This window comes from Trachurus trachurus (assembly GCF_905171665.1).
Source record: "Trachurus trachurus genome assembly, chromosome: 7".
NCBI classification, from domain to species: domain Eukaryota; kingdom Metazoa; phylum Chordata; class Actinopteri; order Carangiformes; family Carangidae; genus Trachurus; species Trachurus trachurus.
Window position 1 is genome coordinate 20,714,600 of NC_139901.1, and position 15,691 is coordinate 20,730,290.

The 15,691-nt window shown below is 42.3% G+C and overlaps 1 protein-coding gene across 2 annotated transcripts in view; it reads right to left on the bottom strand.

Moving 5' to 3' along the window:
• The window catches only part of nav1a (neuron navigator 1a), a 90,124-nt gene that overhangs the window by 18,825 nt on the left and 55,608 nt on the right, over window positions 1-15,691 (bottom strand). For both annotated transcript variants that reach the window (XM_083976124.1, XM_083976123.1), the window contains exons 7-8: window positions 6,108-6,246; window positions 2,134-2,437 (exon numbers count right to left, since the gene is read on the bottom strand). In XM_083976124.1, coding sequence (XP_083832250.1) covers window positions 2,134-2,437; window positions 6,108-6,246 — 443 coding nt within the window. The remainder of the gene's footprint in view (window positions 1-2,133; window positions 2,438-6,107; window positions 6,247-15,691) is intronic.

Consider the following 15,691-nt stretch of genomic DNA (forward strand, 5'->3'; position numbering starts at 1 on the left):
CACTGTGTCCCAATTCCAAACTACAGTTCACACTTATCTCATATACTCATCCAGATGTGGAATTATTGTCCCTACTAAAGCAACTAAAGCAGTTTGATGTTTGACTGTCCTATTAATGGCTAATATTGTCCCATAATGCAATGCACAAGGGAAACAGAGGCAATGTTAACACATGGGAAAAATTAGCACAAATCATGGACGGGGGTTTAAAGGCTCTACCAACATTCAGACAAACACACAACAAAATAAAATAAAGTATTAATTCTTCTGAAAAACATTTAATATCTCTTGTTAAATTTAACTGGCAGTAGTCAAGTTGAGTCAGTTTCACTTTTATACTTGTCTCTGAGGGTTTTACAATCTAAACAACACACAACACCCAAACCGAGGACAACAAGAATAAAGTTTGCGCCTAAAGAACAAACTGACGATTGACAGATGTTACATGTATTGGCCTCAGAGAAAAAGCAGGGTTATATTTATAATACTATGGGAATAGGTTACATAACATACCAAATAAAATCAATTTACATCTTAACTTAAAGTGTTTGAGGCAAAGTTTTTTGTGTAGTTGTATGTCTACTGAATCATTCTGTCAATATACAATAAAATCAGAGATAAAACAAAAAGGGAATTAATTGGAAAATTGGTTGTTGTCATTCAAGTAATCATTTAATTCGTTGGTAAAGGAAATCTACCAAATAATAGCTGGTAGCAGCTTTTCAAACAAGAGAATTTGCTGCTGTTCTGTCTTTTATATCATAAACTGGGTTTTGGCTAATGAAAAAAAACAAGAAATCTCACAAGGTCACCTTCTTGTGTGTCTAAAATGTTGTTTTCACTCTGTCATTATGGCACATTGAATGCTGATTGATGGGGGAAAAATACACATCTTTTATTTCAGCGTGACAAAATAATTGAGGGGGTCTGAACAGATTTCCACACAGTATGGAAATGTGACACAGTTCTTGTCTATTCTTGGAAATGCTACACACCATACTGCCAAACCTCAGCAATCAACTGAACTCAAGCATGAGCAATAAAGACCTCTCTAACTATCTAAGGACATCCACCCCTCTTTTGGCTAAATTCATGAGTTCTTCCAAATTGAACCTTTTCCAGTCTGCTTTCGCTTGACCTAATCATTTGATAAAGTGGAGTCTGAAACTTGCTTGTGGACCGAGTGGCCTCGATGGCAGATTCATACTGTTGAGATCAGAAACAATAAAAGTCTGGCTCATAGATCATAGGCTGCTTCAGCACACTTGTTTGGCATATCTGTCATTTCAACAGCTGGCAATGCAAACACAGGGCAGTCCCACAGAAAGGGAACTATTTACACAGACACTGCCCATGGACACTGGCACACAACAGCACAACCAATATCCTGTTGTTTTGGTTGTCTATACTGTATGTGTGTGTGCGTATGGATGCGCTTACGTAAACAGCACACAGATGGTGAGCTTAAAAGGCAGCTGCACAATCCTCACTATTGTACCTTGTGTGTGAGAGTGTGTGAAGGGTGACACTCTTTAAGACTGGCACAATGTCAGACCCGTCTACACACACACACACACACACACACACACACACACACACACACACACACACACACACACACACACACACACACACACACACACACACACACACACACACACACACACACACACACACACACACACACACACACACACAGTCTCTGGTCAGGTTGTTTTGGGTACAAGGCCTTTATCTTTGTGCTATAAATTTCTCTCTGTCCGACACGAAAATAAAGCTTGGAGAGGAAAGACTGGCCCAATAGGAAAAAAAACACTGTTGGTCAGTGTGTGTGTGTGTGTGTGTGTGTGTGTGGTTGGCTGGCAGGAAGGGAGCGGGTGGTGATGGGCGTTTGATACATGGCACCACTTTCTAAAGGCCCAGAGGGTGGGCTGCAGCTGTGGATGAATGTGTGGGACAAAGACAGTGTGTGTGTTTGTGACTGTGTGTGGGTGTGTGACTGCCAGAGAGAAGGCAATATTAAAGGACAGCCAGAGAAATGTGTCAGTCTGCGTAGGTTATGAAATCATTTCAATTGCAGCTATATATATTACACCCCATTGTGTGTGTGTGTGTGTGTGTTTCAGAACGTACCTGCTACTTTCAGCCCACTCTGAGAGGTGTGGGTGATCGGGGATGTGACTCCCACAGGTGGGTTTCTTCCTTTCTTCAGGGCATTTCCTTGACCCAGGGTTTGAGGTTTTTTAAGTTCACCCTTCCCTCCTTCCATCCCCTCCCCGTGCGGCCTTGTCTTTTTCCATTTATTGGCAGATTCGGACTTGAGACTTCCTGTGTCATAGATGCTGCTGCCCTGGCTCTTGCGGCTGGGTTTGGTATCGTCAGGGTCCCAGGACAGACCGCTTTCCACCAGAGATCTCTTCTCTGCATCCGTACGCATCTAAAGAGAGAAAGACAGACATATGATTAGAGACACTGCATTGAGATAAGGTTTAAGAAATGAGTGCATGACATCTGAGTAAAAACATGGAGACAATAAATTGTCTGTCTCTGAAAGGTTGTGTGCTTTACAGATAGGCTTTTCTCTGCCTATCTAAATCTAAAAGCCAACACACTTAAGTACATCCTGACAGCCAGACATAAAAAATAAAACTGAGCATAAGCACCATGGGACCATGGCTGCTTAAGAAATCGAAACAGAGGGAGAAATAAGCTTTTCTGGATTCACATAAAAACTACAACAAATTCTTTTATTGCGAGTTGTTGGGTGTGGTTCTTATTAGACTGGTTACTGGCTAGACTGGAGACTGAGGCATACTGTTCAAACCTGGGGAGGATCTTTAATATGACTTTGTATTGAGTACCTGTCCCACTGAGATTTTTGTGTATACAAACAGGAAAATCTTCATAATACTTTTTCCTGGTGTAGGAACAGGAACTTGAGCGATAGACTGAGTTCGGATAGCCTTAATCAGCCTTAATAATCATCCTTAAACAGCTACTAGGCTCATGCGTCAACAAATCTGACCCTCAAACAAACTAGCTCTGTTGACGTGATACGATTTAAAACTCTAAATAAGCGAATACAGTAAGTGAACCTTGAGTTAAGATTGTTTTGCCAAACTACACTGGGACATTTTAAGCACTGGATTATTTCTTTAATCATAAAAAGTTCAATCCTCTTTTTGGTCTGGTTGGAACTCATACAGATACAGTATGATACAGGAAAGAAATAGCTTTTCGCATGCCACTCGTAAAATGATTATAATAATATTATACTAAATGATAATAAATCCAACTTGATCTCCAATGAGGGACTCCACTGTATTGGTAGTACACACATGTATTTCTCCAAACCACACTTGAATAGTACAACTTCAACTCTGGACTGGGTCCATACCACAGAGTTAGCTCGGGACACAGGAGTGATACCCCAGTAAAACAACTGACTGGATCATTTGTGAAATAACAATGTACATCCCTAAAAAATACTCAAGTGTTCATCGTTGGTCACAGTTTGATACTTGACAAGAGGTGTGGACTCAGACGCTCATGTCGATGCCTTGTGAGCAGAAAAACAAGTTTGACCCAGGCCGACCTAAAACCTAAGTGACTGATGCCTCCGCTCCCTACTCTAAATCCTATTGTATGCTCTGTTTGAACACTTCAAAAGAGACGTGGATAGAGACAACAGGGGAAGAAACCGCCCAACAGATACTGTATGCACAGACAGTATGTAATGCACACACACTCCACCACACAAATATCAGATCAGACACAAAGACGCTAGGAAAAGAGACAGCATAGCCTACACAAATCCACTACAGAAGCCAAATGCTAAACTAAAGGAAATGCGAAAAGGAGACCATTACTGAGTCAAGGTCTTCTGTGGTGTGGACTTGCAATAAACAATGCTTGTATAAGTGTGTGAGTGACTACTGAAGGAGGATGGATATCGCTGGTTTTCACAGGGGCAGATTTGACTCTCCCCTGCAGGGGAACAAACGGTTACACAATGCATCAGTAGGTGTGTGAATATGAAGCTGGACCTTATGTATGCGTGTGTGTGTTGTGTGTGTGTGTGTGCCAGTTCAGGACATTTCACAGGGGTTCTCATGAAGACTCATATGGTGAATTCCTTTTTTATTAAAACCAATAGACCCCATGGGTAGGTTCACATCACATGAGGAGGGGAGTGTGTATGTGTGTGTGTGTGTGTGTGTGTGTGTGTGTGTGTGTGTGTGTGTGTCCTGTCTGACCAGACCTTGTTGATAAAACATTGTCATTTCCTCACACACATTCCCTGATTATTGAAACAGAGGAGTGGATGAGATACACATCTGGCCAGAGAGCTGTGACAAAACAGGGATAACAACACAAATAGACAGACAGTTAGACAGATAGGCAGACACACGCGCACACACGGAGCTACTGGGAAAACAAGCTGTATTAACTTTAGTACTTGATCCACCTCCATATTGAAATGAGGAAATCCAGGTTTTGTACCACCTACATACAGTACACCACCTCCCTCTCTGCAACATGTCTTCTTTATGCCCCCTTTACTCATCACCCTCATTTAACCTCATGTCCCTGTTGAGTATACAGTATCTTACACTATGTGGGAGAGGAGTGGATGTGAAGCCAGAGCTGCCTTTTGAGGAAATTAAAATCAAAAAGGAGCTAAAAAAAGAGGAAGCATGCAAACACAGAGACAAAGAAATAGCTTCAGGACTCAGAGACAAAGGGAAACCGATAAAGAGAAACATCAGCTGAGAACGCCGAGAGAACAGGGAGCCATGTGTATTAGACAATGTCGAGTGCATGATGATGTGATGGTTGGTTGCCATGGTAATGATGCCATGGGGGGGGGTAATGGTTGCTATGACTCCTGCTACTAGGCGTGGAGGGAGGCGCCCCGGTTCTTCCAGCTCGCTGGCCTGGATGTGGGACTGCAGATGGCCGCGTGTGTGCGTGTGTGTGTGTGTGTGTGTGTGTGTGCAGATGGCCATATTCTAGACCTGTCCTTCAGTATATACTACGAGGGAAGACAAAGACCTGCACTCTCAGCATCCTTGCACTTTGGTTGCTATGGTAACACAGATTTCCACCCTCTGTCTTGACTCCCTCTGCCTCTCGCTGTCTCTCTCCCTTTACAATCCCACTACATCAGTCACATAAACCACATTGTGGATGTGTGACCTAGATCATACACTCTGGGAAAACACAAGACACATACACACAGACACACACAGACACACACACTAGCTATAGCTACAGATGGATCTTTAAGACACTGAAGCAGAGCTGCAGACAGATTTTAGATGCACTGAGGTCACAGGTCCCAAATCCTCCCGTTCCCACAGCAGGTTTAAAAAAAAAAAAACACATCACTGAAGTGCACTTCAGTGTATTGCGCGAAACAGACATAACCACTCAGGACACTTGTTTCTAACTCGAGTCAGCCAGGCTAATTATTACTGAAGTGTGCCAAAACTACATTCTCTGGATAAACTGAGTGGAGTGGCATACGTATAAGCATTTAGGGATACTGAATGCTTTTTTCTTGCTTTTTATGGATTAGATTAGATCACTGACAAGTAACCACAGGTCTATGGTTTCACTAACTGATCTTTTTCAGACTATTTTTCTATAAAAGATTAAAAACAATGGACCAAAAGAGAGCTTTGTGGAAAAACACTGCTGTCCACCATGAAGTGTGTGTGTGTGTTGAGGCAATCGCTGATCACTGCAGATGTGATAAATATTATAGATGTGCATAGAATACTAATCAGGCTTTGTCTCTGATGCCAGGGTCCTGCTGCTGCCTGATGTGTGTATTTGTGTGAGTGTTTGTCCTCAGTGCACCACCACGGTGTATGACACATCATTCAACACCTAATCAATATCTCACTGGATTAAGCGCTTAATTAATACAGCTGTATTCAACTCACACACTGTTGATACTTTGGTGCAGACTGCTGTGTCTAGTCTACCTATTAAGCTTGTGTGTGTGTGTGTGTGTGTGTGTGTGTGTGTGTGTGTGTGTGTGTGTGTGTGTGTGTGTGTGTGTGTGTGTGTGTGTGTGTGTGCCTGCCTGCCTTACTTACCACTAAAGCTGAGTTTCTGCGGGAGCCGATCGGAGTGGTGGGAAGAGAGTTGAGGGTGGGACTCGTGTTGAACTCTTCAGAGCTCAGGTTGTCTGAACCGTCACTTAGACCGCTGCTGATGGAGCTGCTCTCATCCCAACTAGAAGAAACAATGACAAAGAAGATGTGTCAAACCATATTTGAACAAATGCATACAACAATATAAATTGAGTGTTCACGTACATTTTACTCAATAGCAGTAGGCATCATTCAGTTAAAACTGTATTGAAGGACCACAACTTGTAGAAAAAGATGAAATGATCAATTGAACTGGACTCAAAACAACTTGTGTTAAATGCAGGACTGTTATGTGTCTAATTAGGTCAAACCCAGACGGATAGTTGAGGTGTCCGTGTCCTCCTATTTTTGGTGGACAAATGTGGCCAGTGGTTGGGAGTCTCCGTCAACTTGTGCCATCAAGTATCTTCATGAAACTGCCTTTGCCCTGTCTCTCAAAGGGCATACATATGATAATGATGGCTAATCTCTACAGGGTTTGATGAAGCATCACATACCACCACATCCTCATGCCCAAGAATATCTTAGAAAACAAAGCAATCTGTCTCAGATGTCTCCTCAGTGTTTGTTCAGCATACCAAGCTCCACCAGCTCAGTTACATCAGCAACTGGCTCACTTGGCTCCATGTCTTTTGATTAAATATTCATACAAAGGCCTCATTTTGAAAAGCTGCCTGCTCCATATACTGTACCTAAGTTTCAGACAGGGAGAACTTGGCAAACTGAAATTCAGAGCACCCTCTACATCATCTCAACCCACACACACACAGAAATAGCACTGAGGAACATATACGCTGATGCATGCACCCACGAGTACATGTAGGAGAGTCTGTGCCAGGACTATGAAGTCTGTCTACTTGGTACACATCTGCTTTGTTGTTTGTCTTTTCCCCCCATGAGCATTTGGTCTGAAACTCCTGACATAAACAGGTCGGGGAACCCCTGCAGTGATCACCTTTGTATGTCTTAAACAATCAAATCTATACACACTGTAACTAAACCTAAATTGCACCACAAAATTGCACTTACTGCAATACATAATAGCATTATGTGTATATTGCAACATGATTTCAAATATAAATTCAACTGATTTAGCAAATTGATTTCCTTCAACAAATCTGTTTGGGATTGAACATTTCCTGTCTGAGTGAGGATCGCCAGAATCAAAACAGTATATCTACAGCAATGTGAAAGATCAAGTCATATAAGCCTCAAGAAATAATTGGCACAAATCTGCCATCCAGCTCAACACAATGATTTACAGGAGGGATGAAGTGGGGGGCTAAGAGGAGCACATGTGAGCACATGCTTGTAAACAATAAATAGGTCATGTTTAAGAAGTTAGGGGGTTGGGGGATTTCCTCACATTAGGGTCAATAGGTTACACCAATATCATACTATACAGTAAAGCAAGCTTAAAGGGCAGGGTTAGTCTAATGAGGTCACGTATGCTATGGCACATCCGATGATGGAGGGGCGAGTAGGCGGCATGGGCCTTCCGGTTGGGTGCCTGAATGGGTCACAGTGTACCCTGGGGGACTTGATGGCGGGGATCAGGGGGAGAGGGGCAAAAGGGAGAGCCCTCCCTGTCTAGCCTGTGGATATCAGACGTGATTTTACGTCTGAAGTGGCTGTCAAGCTCCCGTGTCTATATGCCAGACTAAGATTTAGGGCAAATTTTAAATTGAGTCAGACCCCATCCAGAGAACCAAGCTCAAACAAGTACAAAATAAATCTTGTAGTGGGATGCTGTAGTATTTTTTATTTTATTTTTAATGATCGTGTTTTTTTGTTTGTTTTGAAACAACTCAGAACAATAAACATAGCTATGAAAAAATCTGTTTTATATATAACATATGTTAACGAGGTTTTAATAAGATGCAAAACACATCTGACTCCCCATGTTTGTAAAATGGTTTATTAAAAGTTCATTGGTCAAACAAACTCAATCTCTGCACTGAGAACATGTTGAATTATCTTATCAACTGGCAGATGATTTCACTAGTTTTATGACATAATGTGTCGTTTCAAGACACAATTAGAGATTTAACGACTTTCTAAGACGGATGTAGTTTTTCCATAAAAGCTGAACTTGGACACATGTTTTACACCAGATTAGTACTAAAATGCACAATGGAGCTAATAAATGTTGAACTCACACATAGAGGTGATTTGTTTGTACAACATTTGTCTGGTTGTGTCATTAATTTTCCATTGAACAAACCCGTTGCTGGATGATAAACCTCCTTTTGGGAGTGGCAGCTGTGGTTTACCATCAGCATTGCTCTGAGGCATTACCTGTCTCTTTGTATCCTGTTATTCAGAGTTATTGTATCTGTGTGTCCGCCAAGGCTTCTGTGAATGATAATGCCCTCTCTGATGAATAATTCAGCTGTGATAAGAATCAGTACAAAGACAGTCTCTGCTGGTTTGGTTGTCGCTCAGCCAATAGATGTGAAAACAGCAACCTATAAAAAAGGAGACGAGTTCAGGGATCACCAGACATCACCAGCAAAATAGGTGCATAAAATCTAAAACAGAGGACTATCTGTGACATCATCTCACAGTGGAAATTAAAGAAGAAAATTGAGTATTTGTATTACCTAGGATAAATTCTGTATTGTGTTTTCAGACTCTTCTGAAAAATGAAATGAGCTTCTTTTAATAAAAATATTACATCTGTCAGAACAAAGTGAGATATTCCATTAAAATCTGCTTTGATGAGCCCAAAAGACGCCTCAGAGACTCAAAGAGTAAATTAGAGTTTAGACAAAGTGGCGCCAATATGAACATCATAAGTTCTTCTTAGAGTTTATCTGTTTTGGCAGTAAGTTAGAAAGCCTTCAGCTTTGAAAATTACGTTCAGTTTAACTTCCATGACCTACACCTTTAAATTCTGAGAGTAAGAAATCTTTTCTCAAGTCCCAAAAGAATTGAGAAGATATCATTTGAAGGTCTTGAAACTCTGTCTGTCCAAGTCCGTCCAAAGGTTTCTGGCTAAAAAAGAATTTTCTGATTTCCCGGCCAAAACCTGATACTCTCAATCGGAGCTGACCAAAATCCGATTCCCTGTCATCCAACTTTTTCTATGGCCCTCCATCAACTCTACTGGGTGAGATAAAAGGAGCTGAGCTAAAAATGAGGGCGATGAGCATGAGGATACTCAAGAGGAGAGGGTGAAGTGCTATGTAAGGAGAGAAGAAAGTAGTGAACTGACACGCATGGAAAAGAGAAAGCCATAGTGGAAAGAGAAGTGAGTAGCTGACGACACGTACAGAAACTTCTCAAATTATCAGGACACAATGCGCTCTCTCAAGAGGATTGTCTCTCATATCGTCTTCTTTACCTCCACCTACTTGCCCCCTCTCCCTCAATCCGCTCCATCCTTCCTTCTTTCAACAGCAGCAGCTGAAATCTCCTGCTATAATCTCTCCTCCCGCCGCCTCATCTTTTTCATTCTTCGACAGCAGCTGCAGAGACTGAGGGATAATATTAGCACCTAATTCATCTACATCACCCCTCTCGCAGATTAGCTAGTGTCTCACGGCAAGCACCATTTTAGTCCAGCCACATCCCTGTCACATTTATATTCATTTTAATTAGCCTGACCTACAGTACAGTGCAGCTTCCTCTAAAACACTTCCTGAAAAAGCTGATCTTTTACCAACAACACTCAAGATGTAATGGATGAAATTATGGTTTTATGATATTACATCATGTGTGAAGTCACTAAAATATAGGGTGTAAAGCATGGTCATAAACTACACCTGCTTGCCTTTATAATGCATGTTAGATTTTATTGTCTTCTGTGGGTTTAGACCTGACTCAAGTTTAAGGGTGAGGGTGGAGGGTGAGGATCAAGACACTGAAAAATGGTATCCAATTACTGTGACTTTATGAGCAAACTGAATATCAATGGTGATTCGATTTGGGCTGCAATAAATGTCAATTAAGCTGAGACACATTTGATTAAACTCATTTTTCACCTCCACCTGACCGCTGAGTTTTTTTTTTCCAGTGCACCATGTGCGAAATGCAGCATCCAGCTGAGCACAGAGTATGCCACATGGACACTCTGTGTATCCCGTCACCACGAGCCAGCTGCACACAAGTGGTTTCCTACTCTATCGTGACATTATGACTGCACCTCGAGGAAAAAAAAGAAAAACCCACAGTGAGGCGTTTTGTGGTCTGTCCAGAGTAAACTAGGATTTCATCATCCTCTCCGGCTGTGAGCTGCAGAATATTTTAAATGGTTTAAATGTTTCCCTTTCGTTTACCAGATTTATAAAGGTCATGGTGGACAATCTACACACCACATCCTCCTTTCACAGAGACATGATTTCTTTGTTCCTTATAGTCTGCTGAGAGGACCGGCCCGCCCACACAAACACTGAGCCTCACAAGCTATCAAGAGAATAGTTAAATATCTGCTGCTGAGCTAAATAGTCAGCCTTTATTAACAAGCTTCTATGCTCCTCCACACTTCAGACTATGAAGCCAATTGTTTTGATCTCAACGTGAATCGTCTTTTTTTTCTGCTCATTATGAGAGCTCTGCACTCTGCACTCTCCTCTCCTCTCGAGGGATGGGAGACAGACAGAAAGAGAGAGAGAGAAATACTGCAGCTTCCAGAAGGAGGAAAAAGCCACTATAGGGACAAAGCTGCTTTGGCTGTGGGTTTTTTTAGAGCAATGCTTGCTGGGAGTTGGAGTCCTGCCAGCCTAAGGAGGAACGACTTAACAGTATTGGTTGATAAGCTGCTCCATCTAATCAAACATTTGCTAAAACTGCATGAGGGCCATTTGGAGGAATGTGCCGCAGAAGCTCTATGCTGAATTCCAACCAAGGGATTTTTGACTTTGCTGCAATGTCAGATGACGGCAGTGATGGTGGGGACTGAGGTGCACTCAGGGGATTGATTGAAAAGAAACAATTAAGTAATGACCTCATCAATAGTCGATGCACATGATGGCAAATGTTAGTGCACTTATGTTAAGCCCTCTGCTAAACAACGGATCAATAGCAAAGAGAAGCATAATGTTGTCAACCTCGTTATGTATCATGTGTCATTTTGAAATGTTTATCAATGTGAAATCATGTCACCTTAAACTATTTGATCAATTAACAGCTGACAGCAGTATTAAACCTCCTGATTGATGGAAGGACTAGTGAGAGATCCCAGGTTTAGAAAAAAAACCAAAGATTCTTTTTTTTACATTTTGCTTTGACTCAAGTTTAACAGAAAATCTGCATATTTCGATGCCAGTGTTGTGATGTGAATATGAGGAGGTGAGAGCTTCAAGAGATAGTTAGTGGTACTAATTTTCCAGTCAGCTGCTTTTAACCAGTGTAGAGGAAAAGAGCACAGTGAGATGTCAATAAAAGAGGAGAAGAAACCTTTGTGGGTGATTGAGCCACATGGTTCATATGTCATGATTCCATTGAGCCTTTTTCCATTTTGCTTTTATCAACATTTAAACATTTCAATCTTCGTGGATGATTTTGTTTTTACCTTTTATATTTCCAGTGTTTTCACTAGGATTTATCTCTGGTTTCTTGATGCACAAATTGAAAATGTGCATAAAAACAGGTGGCTGGAAACAATGAAGTAGAAGCAGGGGAGAAAGGTTTGAGGTCTTGTGAATAATATACTATGAATTCAAGTTCAACTTTTGTTAGCTCATGGGGTTAAACGTGTCCTATCCAGGGTGATATTTGGACACTGTCTCTCTCACACGTGTAAATTCATGGAAAGTCTTTCTGCAGGCCGACAGTGGACAGGAACTTTCCATTCCTATTAAAATCCACAGTGTCACATGGCAGAACCCAAAATTGCTAAATCAGACGGGTTCCTGGTTGTAGTGATGCCTTTTCAGGCAAATGGAAAGTAGAGGACTGCCAGACTGGCACTGGGCAGCCAGTTCAGAGACCAGAGGGGGCACGCATGAAAGGGCTGCTGAAGTCATTAGATTCTCTAAAGGCTAAATATGTGAGACTGTAACTGGTTCAAGAAATGACAATTGAGTGCATTGCATGCATTGTCTGCGCTTGTGTCTGTCTGTACACTTGAGTACTTGCAGACAGATCTGGGACCAGCTTGAAGATGAAGTAAACAGCAGGAGACTTGGCCCTTACATGAGGGTGAGGGACATATCTGCTTATACACAGAAAAACACATTGCAGCTAAGATAGACTCGTTTACCATACAGCCACCAAAATGCTATATTCCTCCACCACAGCAGGTGTAAAGATGCTTAAAATCAGAAAGTTTGACAGATAAAAAAAGAGAAAAAAAAACGTGCAAACCAGCATTAGCATTTCAACAGCAACTCTGCTTTAAGGTTTCAGTCTGGGCAAACAAGATGTAAAATCAACAGGGATGAATGTTCTCTCACACTGTTTACACTGGAGTAAACACACGTCCACTCTCTCACAAAGTGACTCATCTGCGAGGGAAAGCAGCATGACCAGCCATTAGCCACACCCATTACATGTATTTCTTATTTACACAGTCATGATTATAACCTATTTAGATAGTAGAATAAGATGATGACTATGAGAACAAGCTCCCATCAAATACATGAATTTGGTCATTTGCTTGATGACACTGAAAGAGAGTGTGAGTGTGGTTAGTGAGCACAGATGGCTAACACTATGGGTCCCTGGACCACTTCAGCGGCTTAACACCAGGAAACAAACACACACCAACTCACACACACACACAGATCTGAAAATCACCTTGATGGCTTAAAAGCACAGCAGATCATTCCAGTAAAATCATTATTTTTCCGATCAAATGGAAAGTAGAAATCAGAGCCACTGAAATGTGGCATGAACATTCATAACAGTCTGTAGTTTGCATTGATTGTTTAAGCTGCTGTGTTCTTCTGCATAGGATTATCCATCACTGCAACACCATATATAGAGCTATGTAGGAATCCCCTGTGGGGGCCCAGCCCATATTATATCTTGAAAGCCTCAAACTCTGACATATACAGCCGGCCGCTACAGACAGAACACAGTGGGACCACTGCAGACATACTGCAGCTATAGTGATCATGGTATACATTACCTATCTGTTATTGTACTAAGGATGCAGACAGATTGATTACAAATGTAGCTTTAGCTGCTGATTTCCATGAAGTACCAGCCATCTGCTGCTCTCTGGAGTCATGGTATGTTCTTATCAAAAAAACCTGCTCCTCTGCACACACTGTGCCCACACTGATAAATGACTGGTTCTACCAGTTTTTAACGACAGAATATTGTTGTCTTGGGGCACATGTGGAGTAATTAGCAACAAATCTGTCATTAAAATGGCTTTTAATTAACTACTCAATACAGGTTCTCTGCTGAGTTGTATTGTTTGACACTTACAGTAAATCACTGACAAGACTCAATTAAGAACTAGATGGTGCAGGCAAGCCGGCCTTTGGGTACACACTCAACACAGAAATTAATTTCCTCTACCATGTTATTTATTATTTCCTCTCCGTCCTGTTTCCATGATGTGAAATGGAACAATGTGTAATGGTTGCTTGGACAGTCTTTTGTCTACACACATGCACAGAGACACACACACACACACACAGACACACACACACACACCACACACAGCAGTATTTGGGCATTACAGGGGATTACAGAACAGGCTGGAGTTAATGAGCTCATAATTACAGCTAATTCCATCTGCCACCAGGATCAGAGCAGGCCAGGGGCCTCAGCGAGAGGTGTAGTGTGTGTGTGTGTGTGTGTGTGTGTGTGTGTCTGACTGTGAGTCCAGTAGGAGGTCACATCCCTAAATGGCCATCAAGGAGAGGAGAAACCCTCTTGTGCCTTTGACAGGCATAACCCTGACAGTTATGGCCTGGGGGGTTAGCACACACACACACACACACACACACACACACACACACACACACTGCATGGTTGGCAGGACATGCACATACACACACGCACAGACCAAACGCATGTACATTAAATGCACTTTCTATTGTACCCTATGGTGAGACTTGAATTATCTATCAGAAGTTAGTATTTGGTGGGAACAGCTCTGCTCCAGAGCGAGTTACACAAATGTCAGCCAGTCTGCATATTACTGGCTGCAAGGTGCGTTGGAAAGAATACTGCGGTGCATAATTCTTCCAAGTTCTCCTCACAAGGACGGGGACACACTTTTACAAATGCTTGGGGCTTTCTGGATGGAAAGTTAAAGCACTGAAAAAGCCCTTGAACGCATCAGGACTCCTGGTCACTAAAATCCTTTTTTCTTTCCTTTTATCTTAATGCGGGGGAGGGTGGAGATCCGTGGACAGGGTAAGCCGCACAGATAAAGGAGAGGAGAATTTGCTTCAGCAAAATTCTCAGACAGCAAATTTGTCTCTGAATCTCTTCTCTCCTCCTGACCTCCCCTGGGTGGACCGACCAAGTTTGTTCAGAGTTCAACACGTCGCAGCCCAGATTCAGATTTTGGCTCTGAACTATTTTATCCTCCTGAAATGAAACAGGACAGTCAAAACTGTGAAAGGCTCCAAGCTGCATATAAGGAACTTGGGAGTGTTGAAATACTCTTGGAACCAAAACGCGTGTGACTGTTGATCATACTGACGCCCACTGGGTTGTCTTGATCTTCTCATACTGTAAGGCCCAAAAAGGAAAACAGTAGAGAGAGGTGCACAGAGGATTCCTTGAGAGAAACCAGTCACAAATTCTTCTTTGTCTTCTCAGTTTTCTTTGCATTGGTCTTCTTCTGACTCAGCTCAAACAGGGTTAAAGTTTAAAGGTTACCGGCCCCAAGTCTAAACAAGGCTGCCCCTGGTCTTTGAATGCAGTCACTCAAACCATTCAACTGCAGAATAAGGCCTAAAGAAAACAATTTCTCCGCTCAGTGTCCTTGTGTTCTTAATGTAGGGTGTGTGACAAATTGGGTCAAAGAGTGTTAGATTTCACAAAAGACACATCAAAATGTCCCGGGTATGTGCATCAGGTTTTGACCAGGAGAGCTCTACTATGACACAGTAACCACTGACCTCCAAAGTCCCTCTCTTCCCTATGAGAGAGCAGGAAGCAGAAGAGGGACGGCACTCCAGGGACAAGGTGGAATGACCTTTTAAATCACCTTCATAAGTAGTTCAGCCTGCGGTGCAGTGTGTAGCGCTTCCCAGCCCAAACTCAAGGGCTAAGAACCGGGGAAGAGCTCACAAGGGGAACCCCACCACACGGAGGCCCAGGACAGGGGTTGGATCCTGGGGTAGGATTACCCCTGGCCTCCCTCCAGACGTGTCAGCTGACTTAACGGCTGTGTGAATTAACTGCGCATAGGGGATGTTTTGGTTTGAAAAGAGGGGGAACCAGCGAGAGGACGAAAGGAAAAGGAAGAGGAGGAAGAGAGAAAGAGAGGGAGGTGCCACTTTTTGAATGAAGCACGTTTCTTCCAGGTTCCTACTAAGTTGAAGCAGCTGTGCGAGAGATAGAGCTGCAGACATGTGCAAAAGAACAAACACATACACACAAACAGTTCCTCT